Below are 18,661 nucleotides of genomic sequence, written 5' to 3'. Positions count from 1 at the left end.
AAATACGCAATCCAATTCGTACATTTTAAACGCAAATTTTAAATACATAAATCCAATTCGTAAATTCAAAACACTATTCATAAATATGCAATCCAATTCGTAATTTCTAATCGCAAATCATAAATACAAAAAAACAATTCGTAAATTCAAAAATTGATTCATAAATGCACACATCCCATTCATTTGAGGAAATATATATCCTTTTTAATTGGGAATTTACAAACTATCTTTTGAATTTCCGAATTAGATTTTGTAAATGTGAATTGTGCTGTGCATGTATGAGTTTTACTTTTGCAAACGTATTATTTTTGACACCGACCTGGCTCCATATTAACGTCACTGCCGAAAACCCAAACACTGAAGAGCCACAAGTCTCATGAATTTGACATTGATGATTTTCTGAATTTCACACACATCTCATCTCATGACTGTGAAAGCTGCTTCTCTTTGTTCGACAGAACTAATCTGCTCTGCTTTTTTGTAAAACTTGTATAACACTTCTAGTTACCATAGAAACAGCGACTAAATCAGAGCTAAAGCTGTTTCACGTTTGGCTGCCAGTAGAAAGTCACATGAGCTCTGGAGAACATGCAGTAATGCAGAAACCCTCATAGATAGGTTACTTAGATTTGTTTTGCAGTCTAGAGTCCTCGTTCATCAAGCAGTGCCACATAATTTATATTAAGTAATAACAACAAACGGACACCATAGAGACATCAAATATTAGACGCACAAAAACACAAGTCTCAAAGTGTCCAGTATAAAACAGTTGAAGTCAGAATTATTTGCCCTCTTGAATTAATAGCCCCCGGTATATTTAATTCCACAATTTCTGTTCAATGAAGAAATTTTTTATTAAGATTTTGTTTGTAATAATAAAGCTTTTTTTAATGATTATAATAGTATTTATTATAATATATACAGTAATACAGTCAGAATTTTTAGCCTAAATTATAAGAAAAAAAAGACACATTTGGAAGCATAACAGTTTTAATAACTCATTTCTAGGCCCACTGGAAACTGTGCGCACAGATTTCCGCAGATTTTTAGCCCATCATTAATTCTGTTTATTCACTTGAGTAAATGTGTGTAATTGCATCTTTGATCAGTTCTTAAATTAATTTCAGTAATATTATTGACTCTGTTCAGATGAAAATGTCCATCTGATGTATGTACAATGCAGTTTGCACAGTAATATTTTCTGTCTTTTAGTAGAGATATTATATGAGAGACTTGCTTTGTTTACCAAATAAAGTGAATCTAATTAAATTTGTATTTTAAACATTAAATAAAAGTTCAAAAGATAGTATTTTATATTTCACATATTACGGGTTTAGTTATGATACTCCCGAAATAATTCTGCAGAAATCCACAGATTTTTACCAAAATTCTCAGCAGAAATAGCAAAAAAGTCTGCAGATTTCGTCTGGGTCCACTCATTTCTAATAACCGATTTCTTTTATCTTTGCCATGATGACAGTGTGTAATATTCGACTAGATATTTTACAAGATTTGTTTGGGTGAGGTGAATCACCGGGGAGTAAGTGAGAAAGTGGATGTGTGGCATGAGGATACTGCTAAATGCATGAGAGTTGGCAGCCCTTGTAAATAGCATTAATCAATTTTACTTTTGTGAACTGTTTTTGTTTTTAATGGATTGTTGGTTGTAGCAATTGGGTAGCAATACATGGACAAAGGGAAATTAAGGCCTGTTAAGCGCAGGTTGCCAGAAGTCCGACTATCAAGTCTAAAGACTGATTTAAATCGTGTTCAGAATAAAAGCAACGGCACACCATAGAAGGAATATTTTCCGTATTAAAAGGAGTTTTTGTCCCAACCAAAACCTGAAATTGATATTTTAGAAACAGCTTCTATTTCTCACAGGTGAACAACAGTAAACTGACTATGGTCACCTCAGGTACACCTCATGTGCTTCATTCTATGCTAGTTTGAACACCATTTTACATCACATTTATTGCAATACTACTGAAAGCAGCAGCAGATAGTTCACCTCAGATCTTGACATAAAATAAACTGTTTAGATCTGTGAAATAATGAAAACTAACACATTAGTGATTCAGCATCTGCAGTTAATAATGTTAAAAAGGTTTAATATGTATTAATTGGACTAAAAACCTTACCATTTCACTGGAATGCAGTGAGTGCTCTATTCTGTGCTTCTGAATGCCTGTATTTCAATTTCTGTCGTGTTTTGTCTGGTGCAAACAGGCAAATTGCTTAGCACAGCAATTCTCAATATTTAGTGTGTTGTTAAGATACGGAGTTGCAATGTAACCTGCTCACCTAATGTTTACGTAATATTTATATTATTTGCTAATTAATAACATCATGTGGAACTCTGAATCTGCATCTCATTTTGAAGGCTGTTAATGTCCACCAGAAGTTGCATTTCGGTCACGGGTGCATGCTCTGAGAGCCTTCCTGAATCAATCAATCAATCAAATACGCTGTTTTCCACCAAGGCAACCTGGGGTGCTGAAATATAATTGGCTAAACTGACATTGGGCGGGTTAAAGGACCAAAACAAAGAGAGTTGTTCCAGCACGTAACACATTCTCAAAAGCAGAATATCTGACTTCAGCATTGTTTTTCAGATAAACAAGCATGTTCACTGAGCATGCTTCTGAAATATCTGCTAATATATTATAGTATTTTTATGCCTTAGAAGAGTCAAAAACTTACAGCACCTTTAAAAGTATTTAATGGCCAGTTTCCACTGAGTGGTCAGTACGGTATGGTTCGTTACGCCTTTATGTCCGTTTCCACTGTTCAAACATACCTAAAAGCGAACCGTACCGTACCACGCTTTGGTTACCCTTTGCGAAGGGTGAACAGCAGGACTAAAGCGTACCAAAAGGCAGTCCTAGACATGCAGCTGATTTACAAAGATACTTCACTCGCAGAAGAAAGAGACTGAAACAAAGGAACCGCCATCTTTAAAAACAGCCTCCTTTGTGTTCAATTAATCAGTAAAAGGAAACCTAAACAGGTTTAGAGCAAGCTGAGGATGAGTAAATGATGACAGTTTTTATTTTGGGGTGAACTATCCCTTTAATAACGACTGGCCAATCTGGTTTCCTACTGAAGAATCTCACTGAATGTCAAATGTGAGGTGAAAGCAGTTGCGTATTGTGTTTGATGGATGTGCAGGAGTACCTCAGGTATTCCAGAGCCGCAGGCATACGGCGCAAACACCTTCACCAGAGACACGGCCAGAAAAGCGAAAGACAAAGCCCAGAAGGTGAACATGAAGTAGTTCATGATGTACGAGCCGGGACCCTGAAACAGACACAGGACAGACATCAAAACACACAAAAACAACATCAACTGATTGATCTTCACTAGATTGGGGTCATGTGGATGTTCAACATCCTATAAACTTGATAACAATACTTTTTGGACATATCATTCAGTCCAAATGTACACATTAAGCTGAAAAGCTGAATCTGTAATTCTCTCATCTCCTCAGTTTGTATATTCTTCTTCTTCTTTATTAAGCAGATGTACAATGGAAGACAGTTATGTAAACAACCATAACATCAGCATTATCCCAGCCCAAATCACCCCCACAAACAAAAGTCAAGAAGAAATTAGGTTCATCATTGAAAGCATAAATAAAAAAGTAATAATAAAGTTAAGGGGCTGTTGCTCCATCTACAAACTCAAAACACAAACACACTGCACCTTTAGCCTTATAGATTCAGGTGTAAAGTTGAAGTAATGTGTTCGATTTTTCATAGTTTTTAGTGTACTGAGGCCAGTTCCTCCAACAGTGGTTCATTGAGATGTGTAGACTGACCTGTTCCTGACCCAGGATCAGCTCGGCCCATGTCTTCCACTGAGGACACTTGTCTCTCTCGGCGAAGGTGGTCTTGTTGGAGCCCCAGCAGCACTGCTCGTGATTGAACCACATGGCACTAAGACACACGCCCTCCTTCAGGTCGTTCATCCAGTCGGCGGCGATGTCGATCCCGCCAGCTAACGCTCCTGAAGGACAACACACACACATCAGGAGCTATTACAGAGGAGTAGGTGAAGTTCATGATGCACTAATAAAGCAGCATGAACCATCCTGTGACTCTGAGGAACATCAGCTGTACTTGCATGCACCCAGCCAGCCTTAACGCCCCATTCACACGGGGCGTCAGTGTCAACGCTTCCCATTCACTTTGAATTGGTGACGCCAGGGATTGCCGAACTGCACTGTGGATCCGTCGGCGCCGCTTCAGAGGTGTTGCTCACTGCAGAAGTTGGGACTAGCTCAACTTTTCAAGCGCCAACAGAAGCGTCAGCCAATCAGATCGCTGTATGCAAATACACCAGCTAGACAGTGGCCTATTGCTAACTGAATTTTATTGGCTGACGCTGCTATGACGATCGCTTCAGCCCCAACTTCAGACACGCCTTCAGTCCAGCATTGACGCTGAAGCCCCGTGTGAATGGGGCATAAGGAATCATGATACGACTGGAAAGCTTTGATGTGAACAATTCCATCCTGTGAAGATATTCAGATTACGTGTAATGTACAGGTAAACAAATATTCTAAGATGCTAGGATCTTAAATTTGTTTTCTTGGTCTCCAATAACATCCTCACAAAAGTAAAATAAAAAAAATAAAACTTAATTTTCCATTGTAAAAAAAATCTGCTCTTTTCCAAACTTGTCCAAACGTGGTCCTGGAGGGCCGGTGTCCTGCATATTTTAGTTCCAACCCCAATTAAACACACCTGAACCAGCTAATCAAGCTCTCTCTATGTATACTGGAAAATTCCAGGGAGGTGTGTTGAAGTAAGTTGGAGCTAAACTATGCAGGACACCGGCCCTCCAGTTTGGACAACCCTGATCTAAACTAATTTGGTCTCTTTTAACAGCCTTTCAAACAGCCCACTCTGCTCTGATTGGTTAGATGGACCTAATGCACACTAATTGGTCAAATGGATCTGCTGTGCACTGATCAGTCAAACTGACCTACTGCGCTCTGATTGGTCAGATGGACCTACTGCGCTTTGATTGGTCAGACAGACCTACTGCGCTCTGATTGGTCAGATGGACCTACTGCGCTTTGATTGGTCAGATGGACCTACTGCGCTTTGAATGGTCAGACAGACCTACTGCGCTTTGATTGGTCAGAAAGACATACTGTGTGCTGATTGGTTTATGTAACTGCTGGCCTCTGATTGGTCAGATAGAGCTACTGTCCACTGATTAGTGAGATAGACAAATTGTGTGCTTATGATTTATGCAACTACTACCCTCTGATTGGTCAGATAGACCTACTGCGCACTGCTTGATAAAAAAGACAAACTGTGCTGATTGGTTTATGGAACTGCTGGCCTCTGATTGGTCAGATAGAACTACTGCACACTGACTGGTCAGATAGACAAACTGTGCTGATTGATTTCTGCAACTACTACCCTCTGATTGGTCAGATAGATCTACTGCGCACTGTTTGGTCAAATAGATGTACTATGCACTAATTGATTAGACGAACCTACTGCGCTCTGATTTCTGAGATGGACCTAATGTGCACTGAGTGGTCAGATGGACCTACTGCATGTTGATTGGTCAGATGGTCATACTGTGTGCTGATTGGTTTATAGAACTACCGCCCTCTGATTGGTCAGGTGGATCATACTGCGCTCTCTGAATGGTCAGATGGTCCTAGTGCACTCTAAATGGTCAGATGGTTGTAATGTGCACTGAGTTGTCAGATCAACCTACTGTGCTCTGATTGGACAGATAGACTTGGTCTACTTTGATTGGACAGATGGACATACTGTGCTCTGATTGGACAGATAGACTTAGTCTACTTTGATTGGACAGATGGACATACTGTGCTCTGATTGGACAGATAGACTTAGTCTACTTTGATTAGACAGATGGACATACTGTGCTCTGATTGGACAGATGGACATACTGTGCTCTGATTGGACAGATAGACTTAGTTTACTTTGATTGGACAGATGGACATACTGTGCAGTAATTAGTCAGATAGACATACTGTGCTCTGATTGGACAGATGGACATACTGTGCTCTAATTGGTCAGATGGACATACAGTGCACTGATTGATCAGGTGGCCCAGTTTGTTGTATTTGGTCAGCCAGTTATAGTCCATTATCATATTAGCATTTCCGCTCCTCTGTGCGCTTAACACATTCCTACAAACAGTAAAGATGACATGGGGTTTACTGCTTTATTTCGAGCTCGTGTCCTCAACTTTAAAAGAATTTGCTTGCACACCAAAAAAACAACAACAACACACACTATTTCTTCTAACCTACAGCTGCAGTGTCTGAGGGTCAAAGTGTGTGTTGTTTGAGGTCAGCCAATGTAGACCATAGACTGGCATTGTGCAAGTGTGTTAGCACAACATTTTTAACAACATTTAAGATCTTGGAGAAGGTTAAAGGAATCAACTTTGACCCAACGCCTGACAAATGGCTAAAAATGCCAGAGCTAGTGCTCAGGGAGAATTAAGAAACAAGCTGAGTTCAGCAGAATGCTTTCAGAAGATTAAACCTGGACTCTTGGATTAATGGTGTGTGTGTGTTTGGGTTTTAAGTGTGTTTGCTTTGTTTGAGTATGTATGTGTGTGTGTGTACTTGTTTGAGTGTGTGTGAGAGTATGTGTGAACTGTGTATTGGTATGAGTTTGAGAATTTGTTTTTGAGTATGTGTGTTTGAGTTTGAGTGTGTGCATGTATTTGAGTATATGCGAGTGTGTGTGTGGGGCCATATCAGAAGCAGTTTTTACTGTATAAAATACATTAAGCCTATGGCAGGGGTGTTTTAACTCCAACTTGCCTCAACACACTTGCAAGGATGTTTCTAGAAAGCCTAGTAAGAGCTTGATTAGCTAGCCCATTGGGGTTGGAACTAAACTTTGGAGGACACCGGCCCTCCAAGACCGAGTTTGGACATGCCTGGCCTATGGAGTGTCCCTGTAAACCATGTATGCAAGTAAGTATGTGTTTTGTGTGTCAATGCATGTGTGCGTGTGAGCGCATGAGTGTACCTGGTATTCGTCATTACAAGGACCAGATGTCCCCACAAGTAGAGCAATAGCAGTAGTTTGACATCATGGGGACCATATTTTTGTCTCTATTTGGAAAAGCGCTCACAAATCACAGAATGAAGTATTCGGAAAATGTAAAAATGCAGATTGTTGTTTTCTGAGGGTTGGGTTTAAGGGTCGGGTTGGTAGAAGAGGACAGAATATACCGTCTGTACAGTGTGCAGATCATTATGTTTCAGAGAAGACCCCATAAAGCATGAAAGCTCAACATGCATGTTTGTGTATACATGTTTGCATTTGTATGATTGAATGTGTGTGTGAAATATATATATATATATGAATTCACATTTGTGAATGAATGAGAGAGTGTGTGTGTGTTTACCTGATGCGAGTCCTGTCAGTGTGACCACCAGCCAGCCGGACCAGGCGTCGTAGAGACTCTTGGTGAATTCCCATGCTGACTCCTTCTTTTTGCTGTTTATCTACACGGGGAAATAAAACAGAGGTAAATACACACGATGTCAAGAGCAGCTGACCCAGGAGCTGGAGTTCTTATGAAACAAAATCCCTTTCTGTGGTCAATATCAGCTCCAGATCCAGCAGGAACATCATTTGACTGAAACAACGTCTATTCAAATGTGCTCATGCTTCAGTGTTGCTGCTGAAGACGAAGAGAAACCTGAACGCTGCACCAGGAAACCAAACAAACACTGCCATTATACTACAGAACAGCTGAAGGATAAGACCAATTAAAGTCAGAATTATTAACCCCCTTTGATTTTTTTTTTCCTTTTTTAAAATATTTCCCAAATGATGTTGAACAGAGCAAGGAAATTTTCACAGTATGTCTGATAATATTTTTTCTTCTGGAGAAAGTTTTATTTTTTATTTCGGCTAGAATAAAAGCAGTTTTTAATTTTTTAAAATCTATTTTAATGTCAAAATTATGAGCCCCTTCAAGCTAATTTTTATTTGATTGTCTTCAGAATAAACTATTGTTATACAATTACTTGCCTAATTACCCTAACCTAACCTAATTAACCTAGTTAAACCTTTAAATGTCACTTTAAGATGTATAGAAGTGTCTTGAAAAATATCCAGTCAAATATTATTTGCTGTCATCATGGCAAAGATAAAATAAATCAGTTATTAGAAATGGATTATTAAAACTATTATGATTAGAAATGTGTTAAAAAAAACTGCTCTCCATTAAACAGAAATAAAGAGGGGGGCTAGTAATTCTGACTTCTACTATACGTCATCTCATAGCCTGATGACCATATATAGTACCGATTTTAAAAGTCAGAAAGTTCATTACGGGCTCTATTTTAATGATGTAGGCACAAAGTCCAAAGTGAATGCCGCAAAAGCATTAAGGGCGTCCGAATCCACTTATCCACTATTTTATGGATAGAAAAATTTGTTCTGCACAGCGACGCATGGTCTAACAGTGTTGTGCTTGTTCTCTTAATGAGTTATGGGTGTATTTTGAGCAAAACATGCATTAAACCATGCAGAGTCTCATCACCCATTCCCTTTAAGAGTCAGTTCACGCCATGGCACATTTGCTATTTACATGGCGTACTTTGTAAGTGGAAAAACCAAACGACTCACTAGAGAAAAAACAGTTAAACAGAGCATCTGCAGCGCGAGGATAAAGAACAAGCCTCCTCCATTTGGCCTTTTTACTTTTACTTTTTACTTTGCTCCTTTACTTTCGTGGATAAGGAAGCGGTGTTGTACGCACTCCACTGGAAATATCCATTAGTCGACATATTTAATTTAGTTTGTTAGGCGCAAAGATTTGTTTCTTTAAACTATTTCTAAATTCAGTTCTAATTTCCAGCGATGACAGCCAGAATCACAAATGATCTAAGTCTGTTAAAAGTATGTGAGAGGTAAAGTGATTATCTGGCAATATCTGAGAATAGCTTGGCTATATCCATATTAGACACAACAGGACTATACGTAAACTCCAATGCCATGACAAGATGTGGATTTTTTTCAGCCCAGCCAATGTTTTGAGTGCGCGTGAGAAGCTTTGCGTAAGCAGTGTATATTTGAGAGCTCGCGAGCAGTTTTTTTCATGAACAAAGAAAATCGGTGCATGAGGAAAGAGGTTTGCTAGCTCCTAAAACATTACTTGAATGCGCTCTCGAAAAACTGACTGACGCTCTGAAACATGACGCTCTGATAAAGTTTGCTCTGAAATACTGCAATACTGACAACATTTGTCAGTGAAATAACGGCATATGGACATATGTCCATCTTGCGAATTTACTGTTGTCTGCCATTTTCATCTATTTGCCGTTTTTCCGCAGCACGTTACTGCGAACTGGGCTGAGCCAAGCTCAGAGGCTGAAATCATTCCGCGTTCAAAGTGAAAAGTTTCAATAGCCAGAGGGAGATTAATGACGACACAAGCCTATATTCACTAACCACGAACAGGAAATAGAACTTACTTGCGTTATTTTTTATTTGTTAATGTCTTGCGGGCGAAAAGTTTGTTGTAACGCAAGCATTACTGAACATGTACCGAGTAAATATTAGTGTTAGTAATGCCTTACACTACTGCGTTACAGGAAAAAGTAATACGTTACTGTAATACATTACTTTTGTAACGCATTACTCCCAACACTAGCCTTTAAACACCTCCTTTTCAGACCAGAACATTTATGAGTCCACAAACTGGCGCAAATGGATTTACTATTTAAACATGGTGCAAAATGTAAAAATTACTTTTGCGCTGGTCTAAAAATAGCAACAAATCGCAACAAACACGTCTTGCGTGTCCTCTTGCGCCGGGTGTACACTATTCATATTGCTAATGAGAAATAGATGGGCACTAGTGGGCGGGGCTTTCACCTTCTGATGACACGTACAAAGGGAGAATGTCAATCAAAGTGTTTCTGCACTTCTGATTATTAATAACAGAATTAATTCATTTTAACCATTAGAGGCTGGTTATATTCACACACTGCTGCAACACAACTGTGTTTAAACCCCTTATAAACGTGATTTTCACATAATAGGTTTATTTATTTAGCACCTCCTTTTCAGACCGGCACACCCATGAGCGCAAATACAGGTGCAAATGCATTTGCTGTTTAAAAACAAAGACATAAAATATGAAAATGAAACCTGCGCAGAGTGTTGTGACGGTCTCTGATTGTACCGCACAATTTAAACAAACGCACCAATGGTGAACACCTAAATGAATGACGTTGTGGGGGCAGATGGATTTGTTTTTAAATAAAAACGGAAGTGAGAAGATGTTTGGGGGGGTTTTGTGTTTGTTGGGAGGAAGTTCTGAGCGGAAGTGAAGGTGAAGCAAGTGTACAGAAGGAAGCGAAGTGCCGACTAGCGGGGTGTCCTGAAAAGGTGATCCAGGTGTTTGTTTGGCAGCAACGGACCGATCTGCGCTTTAGGTTCTCTTGCATGATCGTTTGCGGAGGGGTTTCTACTCGTATCTCCAGGCAGCGACCAGGGGTCTGTTCTTCGTACCTCGCTTAAATGATCTAATATTATTTGGCAGATCCTGGATCTTTTAATCTGGATAACTGATCCCTCGCTAATTTGGTTCTTCAAACAAGTTCGCGAATTAGATTAGAATGTCTGGATGAACTGATCTGAGATCGCTGCGTGTGTTGTGCAGGACAGATCTATCGATCCTCGAAATCATGATCAGCAATGCAACGATTGGCTGACGGCACAGCAGCGTAATGACATCATCTGATTAATATTCAATTATACATGTGAGCAAAATTACATCAAATTAGCAGTAACCGGTTTGTTTAATATGACACGCAAGAACTTTCCACATTTGTTGTGAGCTGCAGGCTTTACACTTTCATGTGTCAAGAGTATTCATCATGCATTTCAATTTTAAATCAATTTTAATCTGTGTAAAGAATAACTGGTTGTTTACAAAAGCATTTTGATATTGGTAAAGGTGTCTGCAACTTTTGTGAAGCATCAAATCACTATTAACTATCAAAACATGTTTATGACTGCATAAATGTATTATTGCTTTAAAAAAAGTCACATTTTGTGCATTTCTATTATACACAATTTGTACTAAAGCGATCTAAAAAGTTCATATCAATAAGTTTTCTCTTTGCACCACCAGGTGGCAGTCTTTGTACTTTCATTTCGAGGGTGCAGATTGCATACGTTTTATTAATATGTATAACTTTATTTATTTTATTAATGACTATAACTTTATATATATAGTTAAAAAAATATGTATCATTTTCCCAAGTGTATAAAACTACTACTGTAAGAAAATATCAGAATTCGGTACTTTCTCTATTTTCTTTGCTTGAACTGACCCGATCTAATCCTGTTTATATGAATTGAACCTGCTCCCGATCAGGTTTGACCTAGCAGAACTGTTGCCATGACAACAACTCTCGGATCAGCTTTGAAGAACGAAACGATCCTGGATCATGTCAAATCATCAATATCCAAATCCAGCTAACTGAGTAATCCACGTACGAAGAACGGACCCCAGAACTTATGCAGAGTTGTTGACAAAAAATCTTGGGTTGCCTGGACGCTGTCTCCGTGAGTGCTAGTTTTTTTTTTTCTTTCTGCTTCGTTCAAGTTTATGATCTTCATCTCAACTCATCGATAACGTTATCCTTCGGAGGTCAAGTCATCTGTCAAGAGCTGAAATCTAGTATTCAAACTAGTTCCCCCAAACGCCACAGACAATTGCACAACACACTCAGTTCCCTTGTGTGAGTATTGATTTGATTTCCCCTCTTTGTTTTTGTTGTTGTTGTTTTCAAATAATACAATTGGGGTAGTTTTTGTTTTGCTTGTTGACGCTTATCTATTTTTGTTTGTGCTTTGTTTTTGATCTGGACAGGACTGTTTTAAGGGTGCTTTCACACCTGTGAATCGATTCAGTTGTTCCGAAACAGAGATTACAATTGTTACATTGTTGCTCTTTGCTCTTGGAGCGGTTTGCTTTCACACTGCAAAGTTTCTAAACGGACCAACAGAGCTAAAACAAGTCACGTGCGAGTAAACTCTCCTCACATTGGTCAGAGTGTCAGGGTTTATTTTGCAGAGTCCCGCTAAGCTGTCAGGAGAGGTGGTGGTTTAGTGGTGATTGACAGGGTGCGCGCGACGTGTCTGAGGAGAGACGCGGTGGGGAGGGGTGAGAAGGGTGCGCGACGACGCCTATTTGAGGACCGGGAGGGAGACGCGAGATTACCGGGAGATCATCACTCGTTTGCGGGCATCCGGAGACTCGCGAAACTTCCCGCCCTACTCATAATTCTCTCTTCATATAGCCGTATGCCTATTACATATCCATAATACACTGTGATATAACCGCGCTCGGATCGCTTTCTCACTGCAATCGAACTGCTCCAGGGTTCGTTTCAATCGAGCCGAGACCACCTCATTCAAGCAATCTCGGAGCGATTACTTTGGTGCGGAACAGAGCGCGAATGCCCTGTTCACATATGCCAATCGAACCGCGCTAACTGGGCAAACGAGATACGTTCCGAAACAAAAGTGTAGGTGTGAAAGCACCCTAAGTCTTCACTGTTACAGATGCTAATTTAATATTTCTTGTAATTTGTTGTTTTGGTTGAAAAATAACCCAAGTTGAATTTGAATCTTTTTTGATCATTTATTCCACTTCATTTTGTGTGTAACTGATGGTTTGTGTCTGATGCTAATAACGTTATCTGGGGTAATTGTGCATGATCTAATATATATATTTTAACAGGTTTCAATCCTGTCTTGCACCCGAACAGTTCTTTACTTTAATCTTTAGTGCAAAGTCATTTGTTTAGTGCAAAAGTCATTAATACTATTATTTTTCCCGAGGTGCAATGGTGTATGCCAACACTCCTGTGGGAATTTTTTTTTTTTTAAAAGTCACGTGGCCGATTGGGTACGTCACAGGGCTCCAACGCAAAGAGACCGGGGTTCGGATCCCACCTTGGCAAAGATATATATATTTTTTTCGTTGTTTACAAGAAAGTAATGACTTTGTACATTGCCATCGTTACAGTGTATTATGGTACCCTAAAAGTGTTACGCGTTAATATCTGACCTTGCGGTGTCGCTCTCTGTCTTTGCATTTCTCTCGGACCCAGTCGATGGTGTGGAAGTCGTCGTAGGTCCCCACTCCAGGAATGGGCTCTTCCAGCAGATCCAGCAGGTGGGTGGAGCTACTAGCTCCTCCCCCTCCTCCACCCCCATTAGACATGGCGTAGTTCGACCCTACAAGCACACACACAGACAAGACTCATGAGTATGGATCTAGAATACACACTGTGACTCACCCCAAGCCTTAAAGTCTGCATGAACGTTTTTTTTTCATATTATGATGCAGTACCTAGAGAAACAGAATATTAAATGAGAAAACAGTGGGCGTGGCTTGTTTTTTCTACTGCAAGCTGATTGGATGTAGTAAAGTAGGCATTTCATTCGGAAAGGTCTGGAAAATGGTTTGGGGAGAGTTATTATACCTAACAGACTCCTCCTGCTCACCATTTCTGTTTGCTCTCATGGCAACAGCTAGAGGGGTGTGGTTAAGTATGTTAGCCACGCCCAATACCTCAAACAGACCTAATCTGAGAATCTGACTGAAAACAAACAGGGAGTGCATTCACAGATTTCAATGAAAGATTAGGAGGACAAACTATTGTTTTTTTTCTTAATGACGTTCACAGATGAGTTGTTCACCACAAAACCAGCACTTTGAGCTCACAGGATCAATAGGGTTAGTTTTGATTTCATGTGGACTTTAAAAGGAACAGTACTTGCTGCAGTTGATTAAATGTGTGTTGCGTAGGCCTGTCACAATAATCAATATATTGACTTAACACATGAACATCTCAATTATTTTTTGTTGACGCAATATATAACGCCTACATAAAAAGCAAAGCCAGCAACATTTCAGCTGATTGAGTAGCCAATAAATCAATGAATCCAATCTCTACTGGAGGTGTTAGTGTCCTTCTGGTTAAATACAAACACCACTGTATTTACTCTAAAGTAGTGTAGTATTCAGTCTAAATGACTTTAGTCTAAATATTTAGCTTTTGCCTAGTTCTTGTTACCTTCCATGTTTTATGTGAACATTTATTATTTATTATAATTTAAGATATACATTTTCATATTCTGATTCCAATTCCTAATTATTAAATTAACAAAATTATTATAAATATATTAAATATTCTTAAGAATGAGGTAGTATGTGGTCTTTGAAAGAGTGTACTTTCCTTATAATGCAATCATAATGTCATGAAACAAAGATAATATTGTTTACTGCAATAAAGTTTGGTGCAATAATGTTTAGCAAAAAAAAATAGATATAATAGATATCCTGACAGGCCTAATGTTGTGTTTTTATACACTCATCTGTTGTGTTTTTTCATTCACTCATCACTTTATTAGGTGCATCTTACTAGTACAGCCTACCTGGGTATTGCTTGCATGTAGGGATGCAACGATTATAGATTTTGTTTGTACGGTTATAGTCTGAGAAATAATCACGGTTTCACGGTTATCACGATTATTATGCATTCATTAATTTTAAAACTGTTTTACTTCAGAAAAATCACATGAAAACTCCTTATACTTTAAAGTGTTATTTACTGCTGCATAGTAACCACATAATACAGCACAAAATAATATTAAAAACAAACAATAATCCATTTCTCTCTTGGTCAGGGCTCGAAATTGCGACCATTTTGGTAGCATATACGCCCGAAATTTAAGCTATGCGACCTCATAATATATTTGGGAGCATTTGTGCGACTGAATATAATGGTTGTAGTTAGAACTGCACAATTAATCGTTAAAAGATCGCGATCTCGATTCGACCCCCTAGACGATCTTAATCCAGCATTTCTACGATTCTGCCATTCATATTTTCAAGTTCAGGAGAGAAGAAAAGGCGGCTGCGCGAGTCTTTTCATTGTTTCACACACGTTGCTCAGTGACTTGGACACCTCCAAATGATGTTGAATGAGTCACATAATGTATTTATCAGGTATAATTCACCTAAAAATGTAATTTTGTCTTCATATAATGATGTTTTCGAAATCACACGTGACGTGAGCTGCTGACTGTGAGCTGTTATCACAGGGCACGCGCGTGATAACGCGTGCCACTAAAGAGCCTACTTTAGTGAACAGAACCTGCAAATGTTGCGAGTCACATTTTAGAGTTATGATTGCGTTAACCCACAGTTGTGCATGAAAATAAATGTTTACAGTGTCAGTATAACTACTCTAGCATATATATTGTTGAATATAATCTGATAATGGCAAATGTCTGATTTTACCAGTGAATAAAATGGTCTAATATGACAGATTGCAAGCATATATCTCAAACATAATAATTCAACATCAGAATTATTATAAGTAGAACAGAATTATTTATAAAAACCCGTAGACCTACACATAATATTATTATCGATGTTGTGCCATATGTTTGTTTTTACCATACCTTTATTTTACATCCACAGAATCGTGAGAAAATCGTGATCTTTATTTTAAGCAAAAAAATCGTGATTCTCATTTTAGCCAGAATCGTGCAGCTCTAGTTGTACTGCGACCTGTTTTTTTTTTTTTTACAAAAACGTGGTAAAAATTGGTCTTCCCTGCCGCTATATTGGTTCATATTAGCTGTCAATCACTCAAGACTTTCCGCTGTCAGATGACAGGGAGGAAGCTTTCGTGACCGCGGGGAATGCAAACGGCTGAAGAGTGAAAAGTACACTGACTCTCGATGCATTGCATGCACTGCATGTTCAGCCAACACAATCTCACGGCAATTCGTAACATTTTTATACGTTTCCTCGTGAGATCAGGCTGCAACAGCGCAAATGTCCGCTAAAACACCATCGCCAAAGAAGCTCGCCTTTACTGAGTTTAAACTGATGCGGGCTATAACAGAGAACAGTATTGCGCCGGTGGTCATCGGGAGAATCCTGCTCTGCCGCCCTCATATATTGGGCCGGCTGACTCGCATGCTTTTCCGCAAACACAGAAAAATGTAATTCATTGCGTAACGAGGCTGAGCATTAAAATGACACGAACCAAAACCAAAACTTTTAAAAGTGAGACTTTTCTTCCTTTCTTTTGTCCGTTCTTTTTTGAGGTGTATATTATTTTTCTATTTATTTACTGATGACTGCTTTGCAGCTTTCAGCATTGAATTGAATGATTTATTATATTATTTTGTTTGTTTTGTAGCAGAAATAGTATTTATTAAATTGACATGCATATAAAAACAATAGTGCAATATAAATATTTCTTTCTGCAATGCTTCATTTGTGTTTGATGCCAACCATCAATTTATTTTTCATAAAGTAACAGCAGGACTTTATATAGCAGATAACTTGCATTAAAGCACATTCAAGGCAGCATGATGATGAGAAATATAATTCATTATTAGTATTGTCATCATCATCATCATTAATATTTTATAATTATTCAACATTCATTTTGGAATTATTGCACAAATATCATCAGTCATCACAGCATTAGTTAGATGGTTGTTTCTGGGTTTTGTTAGTCCCAATTGATGTTGTTTTCAAATACAATAAATCCCTTAATATACAACTTGTCAAATATATCATTCATTTTTGGTGGATGCTCCAAAATTTTTTCTGGTGCTCCTAAATATTTCAGGTTGGGAGCACCGGTGCTACTAAGTAAGATAGTTCATTTCAAGCCCAGTTTGTGCTTAAAAATAAGTAAAAATAAAATTGACATTTAAACATACATAATTTGTACACTATGACAGAACAATGAATAAATAAATAAATAAATAATAGTATTTGTCTAATGCAGGGCTTGAAATTAACTTAAGGGAGCACCCACTAAAATTGAATGAGCACCACAGCAAATTGTACACTACAGATTTGTTGGATTTTAAAAATAACATCAATCAGGACTAACAAAAACCAGAAACAACCAATTAATTCTGTTATCACTTATTGGTATTTGTGCAATAATTCCTAAATAAATATCTAATAATTATAGAATAATAATGATGATGATGACAATAACACTAACCCTAATAATAAATAACAATAAATAACATCATCATGCTGCCTTGAATGTGCTTGAATGTGAGTTACGTGCTAAAACAAGTCCTACTGTTACTTTATGAGAAAAATGGTTTGCATCAAACACAAATGAAACATTGCAGTAAGAAATATACATTTCATACTATTGTTGTTAAACACATGTCAATATAATAACCAGAGAGAACGGTCAACGCATTTTAGAGTTATGATTACGACAAGCACTTGATACGTTTTTTCTGTCATAGCTAACAGTGTTGTGCATGAAAATAAATGTTTACAACCCTAGCCTTTATATAATGCTGAATATAATGCAAGAAGGAATCTGATAATGCCAAAATTCATTCTAATTTTACCAAAGAAATATATGGTTTAATAATGTTGTCAATGACAGATGACAAGCACATGTCTTAAACATAATAAATCAACTTTATAATTATGAATAGCCATATTCTGAGGTCATCATTTTACTGTGAATTAACAAACAGGACATACTGAAAGTCTGAAAGTCAAGACAAATGCTCAAGTCCACCATAAGGATGCACAGAATTTAGCATTTTAAGCAACAGTAGAGCTACACCTCTACTGTTCACCTTATTTATTTTACATTTACAGAATCGTGAGAAAATCGTGATCTTGATTTTAGGCAAAACAAATCGTGATTCACATTTTAGCCAGAATCGTGCAGCCCTAACACTAAACTTATAAAGACGTATTTGGACATTAACTTCTAAATGCATAATTTACATTTAGTCATTTAGCCGACGCTTTTATCCAAAGATTTCTCTGCATGAAAGACTTGTGTATGGCAGAATAACCTGCTGCTGCTTCTCCAATAAGGCAGGAAATTAAATACGGCAGAAATGTGGATGACGTGTGGATGATTGACAGGACTCACAACTAAGCAACACAACGATCTGTTCAAGAGGAAGTAGCATGTCCCACAGCTTGCAGACTCTTCTGTTGCACACTCGAAAGTGCATATTTATCCTTCACAAAAAAAGTACATACTTTTAGGGCGTAGTATGAGTTATGCAAATTAAGACGCAGCATATGACTAAGTTTACATTTCAATAATTATTCATTATTATAATTATTATCATAAATAAATAAGTCAATACTACTTTTTTTTACATTTTCCAAAACAAACTATATCAAGTATAAATAAAATGGGAAAGAACTCAGTTTTCGATAAATTAATAAGTCAATAAATACAGCGAAAGATTAAATCTGAACAAATGAATGAACAATAAATCAAGACGGATTTTAATATCAATAAACAAAACGAGAAAAATGATATGCCTGTGAGTGTGTGTTCGTAGGTAAGTGTGTGTATAGATAGACAGACAGTGTGTTTGTGTGTGTGCGTGTGTGAATGCATGATTTTATTTTTAAATGTTGTGCGAGAGTGAATAAGTGATTGTACGTGTATGAACAGGTGTGTGTGTGTGTCTGGCAGACTATGCATGTGCGTGTGAATGTATTATGTATTATGTATGCATGGGTATGTTTGTTCATGTGTATGCAAGTGTGTGTGTGTGAGTGAGTGAGTGTGTGT

At 38.0% G+C, this 18,661-nt stretch overlaps 1 protein-coding gene across 13 annotated transcripts in view; it reads right to left on the bottom strand.

Moving 5' to 3' along the window:
- The window catches only part of clcn3 (chloride channel 3), a 130,161-nt gene that overhangs the window by 37,486 nt on the left and 74,014 nt on the right, over nt 1-18,661 (bottom strand). For all 13 annotated transcript variants that reach the window (XR_012383070.1, XR_012383071.1, XM_009302926.5 and 10 more), the window contains 4 exons: nt 13,114-13,283; nt 7,420-7,519; nt 3,821-4,008; nt 3,178-3,300 (listed from right to left, as the gene is read on the bottom strand). Coding sequence is in view for 11 of the 13 variants with exons in the window: in XM_009302926.5 (XP_009301201.1) it covers nt 3,178-3,300; nt 3,821-4,008; nt 7,420-7,519; nt 13,114-13,283 (581 nt within the window). In the remaining 2 variants the exon portion in view is untranslated. The remainder of the gene's footprint in view (nt 1-3,177; nt 3,301-3,820; nt 4,009-7,419; nt 7,520-13,113; nt 13,284-18,661) is intronic.

This window comes from Danio rerio, chromosome 7 (genome assembly GCF_049306965.1).
Source record: "Danio rerio strain Tuebingen ecotype United States chromosome 7, GRCz12tu, whole genome shotgun sequence".
NCBI classification, from domain to species: Eukaryota; Metazoa; Chordata; class Actinopteri; order Cypriniformes; family Danionidae; genus Danio; species Danio rerio.
This window is presented reverse-complemented; position numbering and strand designations above follow the sequence as displayed.